Source organism: Emydura macquarii, unplaced genomic scaffold, assembly GCF_026122565.2.
Source record: "Emydura macquarii macquarii isolate MOO-44397 ecotype Brisbane River unplaced genomic scaffold, CSIRO-AGI_Emac_v2 contig_2897, whole genome shotgun sequence".
Classification (NCBI taxonomy): Eukaryota; Metazoa; Chordata; order Testudines; family Chelidae; genus Emydura; species Emydura macquarii.
This window is the reverse complement of record NW_027133034.1, coordinates 2,392,785-2,408,991: the sequence shown is the minus strand read 5'-3', so window position 1 is coordinate 2,408,991 and position 16,207 is coordinate 2,392,785. Positions and strand designations below refer to the sequence as shown.

General features: G+C 50.2%; 1 protein-coding gene across 1 annotated transcript in view; it reads right to left on the bottom strand.

Moving 5' to 3' along the window:
• Nucleotides 1-503: 503 nt before the first annotated feature.
• CFAP95 (cilia and flagella associated protein 95) overlaps nt 504-16,207 on the bottom strand; it is a 52,682-nt gene continuing 36,978 nt past the window's right edge. Inside the window, exon 6 of the mRNA XM_067568857.1 lies at nt 504-774. Within this exon, the coding sequence (XP_067424958.1) occupies nt 577-774 (198 nt within the window). The 3' untranslated portion in view covers nt 504-576. The remainder of the gene's footprint in view (nt 775-16,207) is intronic.

Genomic DNA, 16,207 nt, shown 5'->3' with positions numbered 1-16,207 from the left:
TGAGTTCCCCCTCACTCACCACTGGTGAAGTGGCATGATTATTGGACTGCGATACTAACCCCCCAGAAGGGAGAAACATGGATGACATGGTCGGAGGACTGAGCAGTTTCTGAGGCTGTGAGAGGGGCTTCAAGTGGATGCAGAGACAGAGTGACAGTGTGCAAACCACAGATGGGGATTGCGCGCATTGGCCTCGAGCTAATCCTAAAGTGAGCAGGAGGAGGAGCAAACTCAGCGGTGAGTGATGCGCTCCATGACAGTAACTTATATCCACCACAATCCCCAAAGCTTTTTCAGAGTCACTGCTTCCCATGATAGAATTCCCCATCAGAGCTACAGTGTTCAGCTAAGATCCTTGCTTTCAGTGAATATATAAAAGCTCCATAAAATTCTTAACCATAAAAACACTCAATGTATAGGAATTATTCATACAATGTGGTATACTGCAAACCAATATAAAGAGATCACTTGTAGAACACCACATCTACTGTAGCAAACATTTTTAAAATATTTATTGGAATATTTGGAAAAATAGTTAATACATGACATACAATGTGTCTATTCCATTATTACTGCTTAGAAATGATCTTCATGTACATTTGAGGGTATAGGATTAGTTACTGGGAAAACCTTTTGCTTTACATCCGCATTGGCATATATCCCACTCTCATCTTGCCACGTGTTGATACCGTATCTTCTGTAATCTGCTGTGTCAGTAAACTGAGAATGACATTTTCTATGAACTATAGAATAACCATCTGGTTGGGCTCCAACCTGTAGAAACAAGAGAGATTATAGTAGTTCATTCTTCAGCAGAGATTTTCAAAAACATGCTGCTTGATGACATCTTGATCATTTTATGATCAAACTTTAATCTGCAAGAAATTAAACCACTTCATAGAATATAATTTTATCTCCTAATGAAATATCTAGTCACAATATCTGATGTACTGAATTGGGAATCACATGATATGTATGGTTAAGTGGCCAACATTGGTGAACTTTTGGAAGAGTGATTTATTTCCTGGCTTCTGAAGATTATTTTTGTAATTAAACTAAACAAAAATAAAAGCATTTGTTCTCCTTGTGCAATTTTCTTCTAAGAAAAGGAAGGTTACTTACCTTATAGTATCTGGAGTTCTTCGAGATGTGTATTCCTTATGGACATTCATTGTGGGTTTCCATGCGCTCCATGCACCTGAGGCTGGCAGTTTCTTCACTAGCAGAAACTGTTGGTTTACCTGTGCCCTGTGCCTCCTTGTGCTCCGAACCAAGGGCACAAGTGTTGATGCAAACCAACTCTTTCTTTCATTCCTACATTACTGCAAATCAAGTGAATATCTGATCAGAGGAAAAAGAGGAGAGGTCATGGAATACCCACAGGGACCACACATCTTGAAGAACTCCAGTTACTATAAGGTAAGTAACCTCCCTTTCTTCTTCAAATTCTGGTCCTTGTAGACATTCACTGTGGATGACTCACAAACAGTACGTATTGAGGAGGAGGGTATGAGGACCCATGGTACACCATTGATTGCAGGACTGCTGTGCCAAAGGATGCTGAAGAAGCCTGGACAAATGCATAGTGTCTGGTAAAGGTGTGCAATGAACTCCATGTCACGGCTCTACACATTTCTACAAGAAGTATGTCTTGGGGAGAAGTAGCTCTAGTTGAGGTAGTGTGTGCTCTGGTTGAGCAGACCCTCACACCTTGAGGATGAGTCACCATCAGATCATAACACAGTAGAATACAGTCTGCAATCTATTTTGAGAACCTTTCTAACGAAATTGCACCCTCCTCCCCCTGGCCTTCATCCACTTGGCAAAGGAGAAGAAGAATCTCAGGGATTTTCAAAAGGGCTTCGTACTTTACTGGTAAAAAGCCAAAGTTCTACAAATATCCAGGGAATTAAGTCTCCTAGCCTCTCTAGTGGCAAGGGTCAAATACCTGTAGATGTATAGTCCGATTCAGGTGGAATTTGGAGAGAACCTTTGCAATGAATTTGGAATGTAACCTTAGGGACACTGTCATTATGGAACACCATACAGTGAGGGTCTACCACACGAGTCACAAGCTCCCCAGCTCTCCTAGCTGAAGTGATTGCTGTTAGTAAAGGTCTATTCATGAACAGATGGAAAAGGATGCAGAAGGCCAAAGGCTCGAATGGTGGATTCATAAGTGCCGACAGTAGGAGGTTAAGGTCCCAATTAGGAATTGGCATGGATACTGAAGGGAAGGTTCTGATAAGACCTCTCAGAACTGTCATGGTAATAGGGTAGGTATACACCAAGCAATTATCTATCAGAGAATGGAAAGCATTGATTGTGTGTGTACCTGGCAGCAGTGAGTTAATGGATACAACCAAAGACTTCAGAGAAAGGAGATATTCTAAGATGGTAGGAATGCCAAAATCCAATGCTGGGACCAGATGGAGAATCTCTTCCACTTGGCAGCACAGCATTTTTTCCTGGAAGCCTTTCTGCTGAGGCTGAGAATGGACTGGACTTCCTTGCAGCAAGACTCTTCTATGCTTGACACCCATCCAAATATCAGACTGTGAGGTGAAGGGAGATCGGGTCAGGATCGATGTTTTGCCTTCAGAGTCAGAAGGTTCAACAGCTTGTGAGCATCTGGTAGATCTGGTGAACCATAACTGTCTCAGCCATCAAGGAGTCACTAATACCACCATTGATTTGTCTGGATTGATCTTGTTCAGGACTCAAGAGAGAAGGGGAATGGGTGGGAATGCATACATTAGTGGCTATGACCACTGAACCATGAATGAATCCCCTTTGGAACTGTGCCCTTGAGCAACATAGGAGCAATAGGTTGGAGACTTATTTACTGAGATGACAGGGGGCCTCAGTGACGGAAGACATTCTGCACCACAAAGTTGTGAAGTACCCACTTGCAGTCTCTGTGGAAGTGGTCTCTGCTGAGGCTGTCTGCTACGGTGTTCATTACTTAGGAACGCACACTGCTGAAAGGGATCTGGTGTCAGATGCACCAATTCCAGACCTTGTCTCTTGTTTATGTAGAGCACCACTGTCATGTTGTCTGACATAATAGGAACATATGAAAGTCAGAAACCTTCTGCAAGCCTAATGCACTACCTGAAGTTTGAGTAGACTGATGTGTAATGGGGACTCCTGTTGAGTCCAAAAACCTTGCACCACTTGGTTGTCCAGATGTACTCTCCAATCCAGTGGGGGAGAGAAGTGGTCTGTAATTAGCTTCTTTGTAGATGAAGGGGAAACAAATGGATCCCCCCTCCCAGCTTTCTTTTTTCCCCAGCAGGGAGAGAAGACAGAATACTCTGAGGGATCATGATTTGTCTAAGGTGTGTCTATTTGGAGAGTAGACCATGCATAGCCATGCCTGAAGGCAATGAAGATGGAGCCTATTGAAAGGTGTTATGTACCTGTAGGCAGCAATGTGGATGAGACGGACCACACAGAAATGAGCTGTTGTCTATGGACTCAGTTGGAGTTAGGCAATTTTTGAAGTCCCTGATAGCAAAGATCTTGTCTCTAAGTAAACTGTGGGCGAAATCAAGTCCAGAGGTGCTCCAATCAATTCTATAATCTGCATGGGGATTAAAGTGCCCATTTCTAGGTTCACTTGAAGCCCTAAGGATTGCAGGAAACTGAGAATACTGTCAATTGAACTTCCCCATGTGACTGTCCTGTAAGCAGCCAGTCATCAAGATTAGGAAACCATGGACTGCCCTGGTGATGCAACTGTGTTGCTACCCTAAGAGCACCTTTGTGAATACTCTTGAGGCTGTCAAGAGGCCAAAAAGAACCCTGTACTGGTAATATTCTAGGCCAACTGAAAAGTATAAAAAACTTTGGTGAGATGGGTGAATGTCTATGTGAAAATAGACATCTTTCAAACTGAGAGATGCAAACCAGTCTCCTTTGTGGAGGGGGGCAATATTGTGATAATTGGGTCTAACAAATTTACCCTAATTGTGAGCTCAACTGTAAATAGTATGTGAAAGTTCATAAGATGTCACAATAACTTATAACAAACATTGATGGGAAAAGGTACAGAAGGGAGACAGACTGAATTAGTCCAAACACAATTGCCTACTGATATAACTCTGGGACTGTGTTAAGATCATGCTTGGTAAACAGCAAAAGTGAGACCCAGAAATCTGTGATGAAAATTGGTGTGCTGGAAATTAGGCCTCATTCATGGACAAAATAATGAGGGAATGAGCTATTCCACACATCACTCCCTTTTGGCATCCTTAAAGAAAGAGACTTTGGGGCAAAAAATTGATTACTGGAGTGAGTTTCACCATCATGGCTGCCACTTCCACCATCTCCTAGGACCCCAGGCCTTCATTGTCTTGAACTTGAGAGATGTCCTGTCCAGATCAGGCCAGAGAGAGGGACCCAGATGACATTGCCACTTCTACAGATTCCAGCTGGATCCGAAAACACCACTGGGATGAAACAGGATCAGACTTTAAAAGCAGCAGCAACAACTAACTTCTTATCTTTCCCCAAAAGGATAGTTATTACCATATCTAATATCATCTAAGAGAGACTGTCAGCCAAGGGAGATTTTCCTTCTAAAAACACTCTCCAGCTAAAGGGAAAAAGGGATGTTAATATGAAAGCCTTTTGTAATACTTTACATTTCAAAGACTAACTGTTTTTTCTTCTTGTCTTTAATAAAAGGTTAAAAGGATTTTTAATTATGTGTTTGCCATAGTATTGATCAGGCTAAGATCTCTGAACACTGAAACCCAAAGCTTGTTTAACACTATTTAATGGTGGACTGTAACTGGATTATTTTAAAACTTTAGCCCATATATACCACCTAAAATAATATAACAGAGATTATGGAAGCCAGAGACGTCCTCCTGAATCTCACACAGCATATGAAGACATTCAGCTATCTCAGATCTAGAATGAATCTCCTTCTTCTTGGGAATGAGGAAGTTTTTTTAATAGAAACTCTTCCTCTTCTATTGAAGAAGCATGGGTTCTATGGGTCTGTTGGAAGGCCATTAGATCCGACCCGGTAGCTGTGGCCCTTCTTCGGGTCCTCGCTCCAGGGGAGGCCACAGCGGGCAAGCAAGCAGTCTATCGCCCCGGCCCTCAGGCAGGGCGGGCAAGCAAGCAGTTAATGGCTCCGCTCTTAGGCAGGGCAAGCAAGCACACAGTTAACTGCTCCGGCCCTTAGGCAGGGCAGGCAGACAGTGGTCCCACCCTTTGGTGCGGTAGCGAGGATGAGGCTCTCCCCGGGGGGTGGCTAGGAAAGGGGGGGAAGGGGACACAGGCCCACCCGTCTCCACTGCGTCCCAGCCCAGGGCCCTAGTAGTGGTAAAGGTGTTGCCAATGAGTTGGCAGGGCTCCTGCCGCAACACACTGATTGGGTTGCCCCAGACTCAGCCACTGTCTATGGCTGTCCCTGGGCTACTTCCTCCCCGTATCCCTGTGTACCTGACTCCTCAGGGTCGCTGGGGCACTCCATACAGAGTAGGCCCACCAGTCCCTCCTCGTCCACCAGCGGCAATGCGGGGAGCTCCTAGGCGAGGGGCAGCTCCTCTAGGTCACAGGGCTCAGGGGAGAGTGCAGCCTCAGGCAGCTCGTCCAAGTCCTGCCCCAACTCGGGGACCTGGGGGTCCAGTCTCTCTGGCCGGGTTGCCTGGTCCAGCTACGAGAAGGCCCTACCCAGTCCCCAGGCCCGGGTTAGTCCAGGGATGGTTGGCGTCTCGGCTCTGGCCTAGGCCTCAGTCAGTGGGGCAGCACGTCTGCCTCCAGCGGCGGTCTTCTCTAGACTGAGCTCTAGGGCCTGTCTCTTATACTGCCCCTTTCTTGAGAGGCTCCGCCCCACTGCGGCTGATTGGGCAGCTCGTGCGGTCCTATCCCTGCCCGGCCCTTGCATTGCCGGGCAGACGGCCTGACGGCCCTATCACAGCCTGGCTGTTCGGGTGCTGGACAGACTTATCCGTCAGGTCTCCTCCTGTCCAGCCTGGTCGCTGCAGCCCTTCCTCGGGTCCTTGCTCCGGGGGAGGCCACAACGCCTTCCTACACTCCCTCCCACCCCCCATCAAGTCCAGTTCCCGGTCTCCAGGGCCAGCTGGTCTCGCCTCCTCTATCCAGAATAGAGAGTCGGAGTTGGCGTGGTCGCGCCCTGCGCGGTGCTGGATGGTAAATGCAAAGGGTTGTAGTGCGAGGTACCACCTCATTACCCTGGCGTTTGTGTCCTTCATGCTTTGGAGCCAACGGAGGGGAGCATTGTCTGTCACCACGGTAAAGGGGCTTCCCAGGAGGTAACAGCGTAGTGCTTCGAGTGCCCATTTTATGCCTAGGGCTTCTTTCTCAATGGTGGAGTACCGCTCTTCACAGGGGAACAACCTACGACTCAGGTAGAGGATGGGGTGTTCCTCCTCGTCCAATACCTGGGTTAGTACGGCCCCTAGTCCGACGGCCGAGGCGTCAGTCTGGACCACGAAGGGGCGGGTAAACTCCAGGCTATAGAGGACTGGCTCCTGGCATAGGGCCTCCTGCAGGGCCTGGAAAGCTTGATCCTGCTCTGGGGTCCACTGGGTATGGAGCGGCTGGTCCTTGCGCAAGGTATCTGTCAGGGGGGTGGCGAGAGTGGCGAAGTTTGGAACAAATCGCCTGCAGTAGCCCGCCAGACCCAGGAACTGCCGCACTTGTTTCTTGGTGGCTGGTCTGGGGTATTCTTACAGTGCTTGTACTTTTCCCACCAGGGGTAGGAGGGTCCCCTGACCAATCGTATACCCTAGGTAGATGGTCTCCCTGCATCTGAGGTAGCACTTCTGGGGGTTGGCGGTTAGACCGGCATCCTGTAAGGTTCGCAGTACAGCAGCCGCCTGGTTGAGGTGGTCGGTCCAGTCTCAGCTGTAGATGACCACATCATCAAGATAGGTGGCGGTGTACTCTAAGTGGGGCGCCAGGAGGTGGTCCATGAGGCGCTGGAAGGTCGCGGGGGCCCCATTCAGCCCAAAGGGCATCCACAGAAATTGGTAAAGGCTGCTGGGGGTGGCGAAGGCCGACTTCTCCCGGGAGCGGGATTCCAGGGGGATCTGCCAATATCCCTTCGTGAGGTCTAAGGTGGAGAAGTAGCACGCCTCCCCGAGCCGGTCCAGCAGTTCATCAATGCGGGGCACGTGGTAAGCATCAAATTTTGAGATACTATTCACTCGTCGAAAGTCGATGCAAAACCCCCAGGATCTGTCGGGCTTGGGGACAAGCATGACGGGGCTCCACCACTCGCTCGTGGAGGGCTCAATTACCCACAACCATAGCATGGTTCGGACCTCTTCTTCCACAGCTGCCTGGAGGTGGCGGGGCGATGAGTGAGCACCTATCCGCACGACTTCCCCCAGCTGAGTGTCGATAATATGGTAAACCTGGATGGTCTTCCCGGGGGTTGTAGTAAAGGTGGCAGCAAAGGCTTCGACCAGATGCCAGGCCTGCCGTTTCTAGGTGTCCGTCAAGGTATCCCCAAGCTGGGGGGTTCCCCCCTCCTCTTGTTCAGGAATCAACGAGCCCAATTCCGGATCCAGGGGGCGCAGGTCGATTAGTAACCCCTCTCACTCCCTCCAGTTTCAGCAGGTTTACATATAAATTTGCTTCTTCCTCCTTCAGTCAGGCTGGCGGATCTCATAATTTATGGGTCCTATGGGCCGGAGGACCTCGTAGGGCCCCTGCCATTTAGCCAGCAACTTCGATTCCGCTGAGGGTAATAATACCAAGACCTGGTCTCCGGGTTAGAATGAATGGGTCCAGGCTCCCTTGTTGTATGCTGTGGCCTGGCTCTTCTGGGCAGCCTGGAGATTTTCCTGAGCCAGTGTTCCCGCTCGGCGCAGGCATTCCTGCAACTCCAGGACATACTATAGCATTCCCTGGGCTGGAGATGTGGTCTGCTCCCATTGCTCCTTCATTAAGTCCAAGATCCCTTGGGGGTGCCGGCCGTATAGCAACTCGAAAGGGGAGAATTGCGTGGAGGCCTGGGGGACTTCCTGGATTGCCAGGAGTAAAGGTGGGATCAGCTGGTCCCACCACCACAGGTCCTCTAGGGGGAATTTTCGCAGCATGTTTTTGATGGTGCGATTAAAGCACTCCACGAGGCCATCGGTCTGGGGATGGTAGACCAAAGTCCGGAGTTGTTTTACCCCGAGGATGGCGCAGACTTCCTTCAGGAGCTGGGAGGTAAAATTCATCCCCTGATCTGTTAACAACTCCCAGGGAAGGCCCACCTGGGTGAACACCTTGACCAGCTCTGGAAAGTGGGTGGCGTAGTCCACCATAACAAGGAGGTATTGAAAGCCAGCCACACTCCTTTCCAGGGGCCCCACCAAGTCTATGGCCACCCGGTCAAACAGACTGCCCACCACGGGGATGGTACCAGGGGGGCCCAGGGAACTCCGGCCAGGGCCACTCACTGGCAATCGGGGCAGAAGGTGCAATAATCCTGGACCTCCCCGTGTACTCCCAGCCAGTAAAACCGGGTGAGGACTTGGGCAAGAGTCTTATCAGTGCCTAGATGCCTTGCAGCCGGAATATCGTGGGCTAGCTTCATGATGGCCCTACGGTGGGGCCGGGGTACCACGAGCTGGGTGTGGGGCTCCTGCATCTGGGGATCCCGGTCTAGCCTGTAGAGTCGGTCCCGCCGTAGTTCAAACCGTGGCCACTGGGTTACTCGTTGGGGGTCGAGTATTACCCTATCCACGGCAGACAGCCGTTCGTAGGCCCGCCCAACAGTGGGGTCCTCCCGCTGATCATGGCAAAAGTCAGCCAGGGGTCCATCGGGGGGCGGCATGCCCCTGTCGGCAGGTGGTGTCCCGTCCTCTGGCTCCTCGGTTTCGTCGTTCGGCTCCATGGCGGGACCCGACTGGTCCGTACCCCCTTGCGAGTCTGGGGCCCCTTGTGTTCCATCCCCCGGGTCTTCAGCGCCGGGGCCTGGCCCGTCGTCTGTTCGCTGGAGAACTCCAGCAAAGTCGGGCCAGTCCCGGCCGAGGATTACTGGGTAGAGTAGGCGGGGGGCCAGCCCTACTGTCAGGACCCGGGTCTCTGGTTCAATTGTCAGGGGGACCGATAAGGTCGGATAGAACCTGAGGTCCCCGTGGATGCAGCGGGAGCCAACCTGGCCCAGGGTCCTCCCACTCTCGGCGACCAGGCCCCGCAGGATCAGGGTCTGACCGCACCCGGAGTCCACTAAGGCCTTGAGCTGCCATCCGGCTAGGCCTACCGTGACCGTCGTAGCGTAGGTAGGTGGCCCCACTGACCGCAGGTGAAACAGGGGCCTGGGCTCCCAGGTCCTGCGCGTGGTCCGTCCTGCCCGGTGATAGTTTGGGGCCACGTGTCGTGGGGGGGAGCCGTGGTCACGCTCATCGGGGCCCAGCCAGGACCAACCTCGGTGGTCCGGTGGGATCGGACCCTGGGTTCTGGCGGCTGCGTCGCGGACCCCGCCGGCCCGGCTTGTCCAGTAGTGAAGTATGCGGGCCCGATGGGTCTTTCTGCAGCCAGAAAGTCCTCCATCAGGTGGACTGCTTCTGCTAAGCCTTTGGGGTGATGTTGTATCATCCAAGTCCGCCCTCAAGCCAGCAGGATCTGGAGGAACTGTTCCAGGATCACCTGTTCTGCTACTGCCGCCGCGGTGCTCTGGTCGGGCTGCAACCAGCGCCAGCCGGTGTCCCAAAGCTCCAGAACGATGGCCCGGGGACGGGCCCCGGGGGGATACTCCCGGAATAGCTGGCGGAACGTCTCTGGACTAATGTCAAATGCGGCCATGATCGCCGCTTTGACCATCGGGTAGTCTCAGGCCTTGTCATCCCCCAAGGCCCAATAGGCTGCCTGGGAGGCCCCCGTCAAATACAGGGCTAGCAGCGTTGCCCATCAGGGAGGGTCCCACCCAGCGGCAATGGCGACCCATTCGAAGGTCACGAGGAATGCTTCGGGATCGTCGGCAGGTCCTAGCTTTGTCAGGCCTGGCTGGGGCCCGGGCGCAGGCCGCACCTGGCCCAAGGCCTCCTCGGGGGCCGGGTTTCCTATCCCTGAGGGACTACCCAGCTGCTGCACCATTTTCCGCTGGAACTCCAGCTGCTGAGCTCCCAGGTCCCGTAGTAATTGCTGCTGTTGGGCGCCCAGAGTTTGCAAGAGTTGCTGCTGTTGTTGCAGCTGGGCGCCTGTTGCTGCTGCTGGATTTCCGCCCACGACTTGATCAACTTCTCTGCCTCCATCACTGACTGGACCCAGCGGTGTCCAGTGGTCGCTGAAGTGCTCGTGTAAGCGGGTCCCCTATGCATCAGGGGAGGATGCCTGCATTCTCCACCGCATGTTTGAAGGCCATTAGATCTGGCCCGGTAGCTGTGGCCCTTCCTCGGGTCCTCGCTCCGGGGGAGGCCACAGCATCTTCCTAAAGGGGGAACAGTTCGCTCTCTTGTGGGTCTTGGCCCAGCCCTCAGGCAGGGCAGGTGAGCAAGCAGTCTATTGTCCCAGCCATCAGGCAGGGCGGGCAAGCAAACAGTCTATCGCACGGTCCTTAGGCAGGGCGGGCGGGCGAGCAAGCAGTTAATGGCTCCGCCCTTAGGCAGGGCAAGCAAGCGAATAGTTAACTGCTCCGGCCCTTAGACAGGGCAGGCAGGCAGTGGTCCCGCTCTTTGGTGCGGTAGTGAAGATGAGGCTCTCCCCGAGGGTGGCTAGGGAAGTGGGGGAGGGGGACACAGGCCCACCCGTCTCCACTGCGTCCCAGCCCAGGGCCCTAGTAGTGGCAAAGGTGTTGCCACTGAGTCGGTCGGGCTCCTGCCGCAACACACTGACTGGGTTGCCCCAGACTCAGCCACTGTCTACGGCTGTCCCTAGGCTACTTCCTCCCCGTATCCTCGTGTACCTGACTCCTCAGGGTCGCTGGGGCACTCCGTCCGGGGTAGGCCCACCAGTTCCTCCTCATCCACCGGTGGCAATGCGGGGAGCTCCTCGGCGAGGGGCAGCTCCTCTAGGTCACAGGGCTCAGGGGAGAGCGCAGCCTCAGGCAGTTCTTCCAAGTCCTGCCCCAACTCTGGGAGCTCGATGACCAGCAACTCCTCCAGGTTCCATCTGGCCTCAGGGGGTATCGTCCACCTGGGTTGCTCAGGGGGCTCGGCCCAGTCCCGGGGTTCAGGAGATGTTGTCCAGTCCCGCGGTTCGGGTATCTCGACCCAGTCTCTCTGGCTGGTCCAGCTATGAGAAGGCCCTATCCAGTCCCCAGGCCCGGGTTGGTCCGTGGATGGTCGGAGTCTCGGCTCTGGCCTAGGCCTCAGTCAGTGGGGCAGCACATCTGCTTCCAGCAGCGGTTTTCTCTAGACTAAGCTCTGGGGCCTGTCTCTTATGCTGCCCCTTTCTTGAGAGGCTCCACTCCGCCCCACTGCGGCTGACTGGGTAGCCCGTGCGGTCCTATCCCTGCCCGGCCCTTGCGTTGCCGGGCAGACTGGCCTGCCGGCCCTATCACAGCCTGGCTGTTCGGGTGCCAGACAGACTTGTCCGTCGGGTCTCCTCCTGTCCAGCCCGGTCACTGCGGCCCTTCGTCAGGTCCTCGCTCTGGGGGGAGGCCACAGCACCTTCCTACAGGCTCCTAATTGAAGATGGGAGTTTTCTTCCTGTCTGAGAAACCTCTCCTGAGAGGGTTTCCAGAAGAGGGACAGGGAGTGCGAGTTTGGTGTAGGAACGGAAAGGAATTTTATTGCATAACCAATTGAGATGATCTCCAAGACCCATCTGTCTGAAGTAACATGTTGCCCCATTGGGAAGAAATGGAACAATTGGGAAGGGGGAATGGTTGCACCAAGATTGGGTGGTAGCTCTTTGAAGGTCCCATCAAAATGACTTGGCATGGGATAGCTGGTGAAGAAGAAGCAATGGAGTGGGGGCTCAGGGGCATTCTGCCTGCAGCAGTGTAACTGCTGCCGTTTCCTGGGAAGCTCATAAGTCCATTGATGGAAGAAGGACTGGGGAGCAGACATTGTCTGTAAAGAGGTGGCTTAGATTACTCCCTCCAAGGGGATGGGATGTAAATCCCCAGTGACCAGAGAGTCTTTGAAAGGGTGTAATTTGTTCATATTTTTGCTGAACATAAGGTTACACTTAAAGAGAAGGTTTTCTACCGTTGCTTGGGCTTCAGTAGGAAACCCTAAGGACTGAAATCAAGAAACCTTATAACCACTGAAGTCTCCAAGGAGCAGGAAGTGGGATCAAATGCTTTGAACTACTCCTGGAGGAACAACTAAGCTATGAGATTCCACACATTCAGAACAGCCTGAAATTATAGCCTGAGCTCTTTAAGGAAGTTTGATAGCAAATTCAGACATTTTATTAAAATTGAGTCATATTTCAAAATCAGAGCCTAGTAATTTGCCATCCAAAATTGTAGGCTGGCAGAAGAGAAGCTCTTCCTCCCAAAGAGGTCCACTTTTTTAACATCTCTGTTGGACGGGGTAAACCGAAGCTGGTGCAATCTGTTGTGCTTGATAATGGCTTGGACTACTAGCAAATTTGGAACAGGGTGTGGAAAAAATATTCTGCCTGTTTAGGTGAGCCAAAAGTATCTCTTCTCAGTCCTTTTTGGAGTTGGGGCACAATTAACTGCAATGTGTCAAACAGCCTTGGCTAGTTCTAATATGGCCCCATTGATGGGAAGCACCACCTTACCAGGGCCCATAGTCTGGAGGACACCCAAAAGCTTGTCCTGAACTTCTTCCAGATGAATCTAAAAAGCCTCCACGATCAATCCTGAAATTGTTTAAAATCATCAGGCAGCAAAGGGGAGGCTAACCTCACTGCTTTATTAGGAGATAGTGAAGAGAGCTGCAGGTGTATTGGGCAGTTCCAGCTGGTCGGGGTGTTCCTTCTCTTCATGGTATTCCTGGGCTGGGAGAGGGTGTGGGGAAAGGGGGGCATTGAGGCTTTCCCCATATGGAGAGCTGTGTTCTTGCTCTGATCCTTTGGAGTCAGGAGGCCAAAAGTAAGCATTCAAAATGTCCCAATAAAGCCCAAGTGTAGGGTTGTATGGGTATCCAAACCCATAGGGGAGGGTACCGTTGGTCAGGGGCTGCAGGAATGTCTTGGGGTAGTGATAGGGCACCCATGAGGTTCTGGAACTCTTTTCATGGCTAATGCTACATCATGGGACCATTGGAGTGGCTAGTGTATCGACCTCAATCTCGCTGGAGGAATACAAGTCCTTGGAGTCTACAGGCAGAGCCATCAGGACCTCATGTGTTATGCCATGATTAGTATACTGAATTGGTGAGTACTGTTGATGCCCACAGCTCAACACCCCAGCTGGTGTAAGGGACCAGGGAATGGTGTACCAAATTCTCTTGAGATCACTCAATCCGAAAGTAGCAGTGACTCTGAGTTGGTGTAAACCTTAGTTTCTCATGAATAGCATAGCTAGGTGCAACAGGAAAGCAAGGAATGGCTCTATGTATCGGTGGATCAGACCGTGCAGATTCAGTCCAGGAGGTAGTTGCTAGTACCACTAAGTCCCTGGTGTGGAACTGCCAATGCATAGGGCGACCACACTCTCCTTTCCATTGCTGATGATTGAGCCAGACACATCCTTTGTGTAGGTAGTGAGCTGTGGGTATCCCTGGCTCTCAGTATTGGCCCAATTTCACTGGGAGCTGCAGACCCACCCATACTGGAGCATGGAGTCTCACCTCATTTAGAGGAGGCAGATCTGTTAGAGGATTTAAGTGGGGATTTCTCCTGCTTCTTATGAGGGTGTTTCCTTTTACCTTCTTCCCATCCACACCTGATAGAGTCTTTAGCTCTGCACTCTGACGATCCGGGACTGGAGAGTACCATGCCCAAAAAGGTGCTAATGGGCAGATCCTGCTAATGTACAGGGGGGTCAGATGCCTCAGTGTCGAGCTGTGGTCTCAGAGCTCCATCAGATGCCTCCTAACCCAGAATTTTCAAGATTGTCATGACCAAGGTGGGAAGGAACAACAAATCTTGTACTTAGATGGCATTTGAGACTCCCCAAGGCAGCACAAAAAAAGCCTTGGAGATCACTAATGGGGAAGACCTGAGGGCAGGCTACACGGGATTTAACGCTGAAGATTTTGAGGCATAATAGGTGCTCTGAAAAGTGTGGGGAGCCTGGGGCGCACCTCCTACCCCCAACATTACTTCAACTAGCTACCCCATTAAAACTAACTAACTAGAGTAAAATAAAACTATTTACAAAAAAACCTGAATAGAAGGCAGGAACGGTAGGAAAGCTGCAGACTCTGCTGAAGTTCTGTCTCAGACAATGAGAAGTAGAAAGGAACTGAAAAGACAGTTGATCCATATCTCCCCTTATGCCCTCAGTTTGGAGCATAAGACAACACAGGAAAGACCAACGGACACTGCTAATGAAGAATCTTCCAATCTCAGGCGCAAACATACCCACAGTGAATACCTATAGGGACCAGGACTCAAAGAACTCAAAGGATCCTTGTGTTTCAAATGAACAATGTGTTAAAAAGCAGACCATGACTGTTTTTGTAACTATAATTTTTTATTAACATAAATAGCATCCATTCAAAAGAGTATCACTAACCATGTTTTCATTTCTTGGATTTACTGAATAATGTATCAACACAATTGTTAGAGACAAGTCTCAAGAAAAAAAAAAAAACACCAATATTAATTCCTTCTGTGATTTTGCCTTAGTAAAATAATATTAGTTGGGATATTTATTTGCAGTCTAGCTTATCTGGACATCTAGTTTAATAAAACAAGACACCGTATCATTATCCACATCCCAAAGGGAAGCTTACTTCTGTAGGAACAGGCCAGGGTTATATTTGATAGGGTAATGAAACTAAACTAATGAACCAATTTTAGTTTGGAATAGCTATTAATTTTACAGCAAGCCAAGGATGCTGAAAATTGGATGACCAGAACTGCTTAACAAAACAACAAAGGGATAAAAAAAATATTTTCTTTGATCACTGAGTCAGAGTACTGAGCTTTATCTGAAGTAGGAGAGTTAGATGGTATATGCATGTGCAGTTATTGCCTAAGGGCTTGAGAGAAGGTATAAAACAATAAGTATAAAATTATAAGTCATAAAGAGAGATATCCCGTTTGAGCTTCTCTCATGCTGTATAAAATTACAAAACAGTCATGAAATAATGAAGACTTCTTGAAAGCCTTTTTTGTTCTATGGAGAATTCATCTTGTTTCTTTGTTTTGAACAGTATTGAAGAATAGTTTAATTTCTCTGTATACTGTTAAACTAACATACATCATATTTCTTGCTTAATGGATATTTCTATCCTGTATCTTTTAAAAAACGATTTCACTCAGCACCTAGATATGGGTTTTTTAATATATATTTCATAGGCTGTGATCTGTATCAAATGTTTCCTTAAATTTGTTTCTTTGTAAATGTAGAAAACAGCAAATGATAAAAAGCAAATACATTTAATTCTATATATTTTTTCTATAGGTGTTCATATTAAGTTTTTCTGCTCCCTTTAATCAACAAAAGGCTTTCAAGAAGGCATGTAAATCCTTGTCACAGATCCTAGCATGTGCTAGGACTGCTGTGAGGGGTAGCCAAGCCTCTGCTGCTCTGGATCCCTGGTGTGTTTCAAGCTCCTATTGCCTCAGCAGGCTGCAGCACTGGTTCCTCTCTAGGGCTCTCTGGCACATTTCCTGGGCACTGACTCTGTCTGTTACCCTTTATAGGAAATGGGGCTTCTCAGCCCACCGCTCTAATCCCCAGAATCAGTGCTGAGTGACCCCTGAGATATCCTAGTTACTCAAAACGCCCCCTTTTCCCCAGAATTCCAACCAAAAGAGTGAAGGCTCTGGTTTACAGTTTAATAACTCTCTCAGGGACATGCAGTAGAAGTGAAGCAGTCAATACACATATACTTTGTACAGTTAAAACATTTATGTTCTTTTATACTTAATTGTATAGCGCATAGGAGAGTATGGCTCATACAAAACAATAAACAGCTGATGCCACAAATATCCCCCACTTTCTAGTCCACCCTTCCCTTGTGAAACCAGCTGGATCTAGGTATGCACGGTGTTCCCTCCAAATGCAGGCTGTTGCATACTAGCTGGTCTCTCTCTCTCTCATGCTGCTGTGACCTTGCTTACTTCCACCCCATCCTTCTTCCTGCCTCACTCCCCCGATTCTTCTGTTTCTTTATTTAAAACCTGGTCTCTTTTG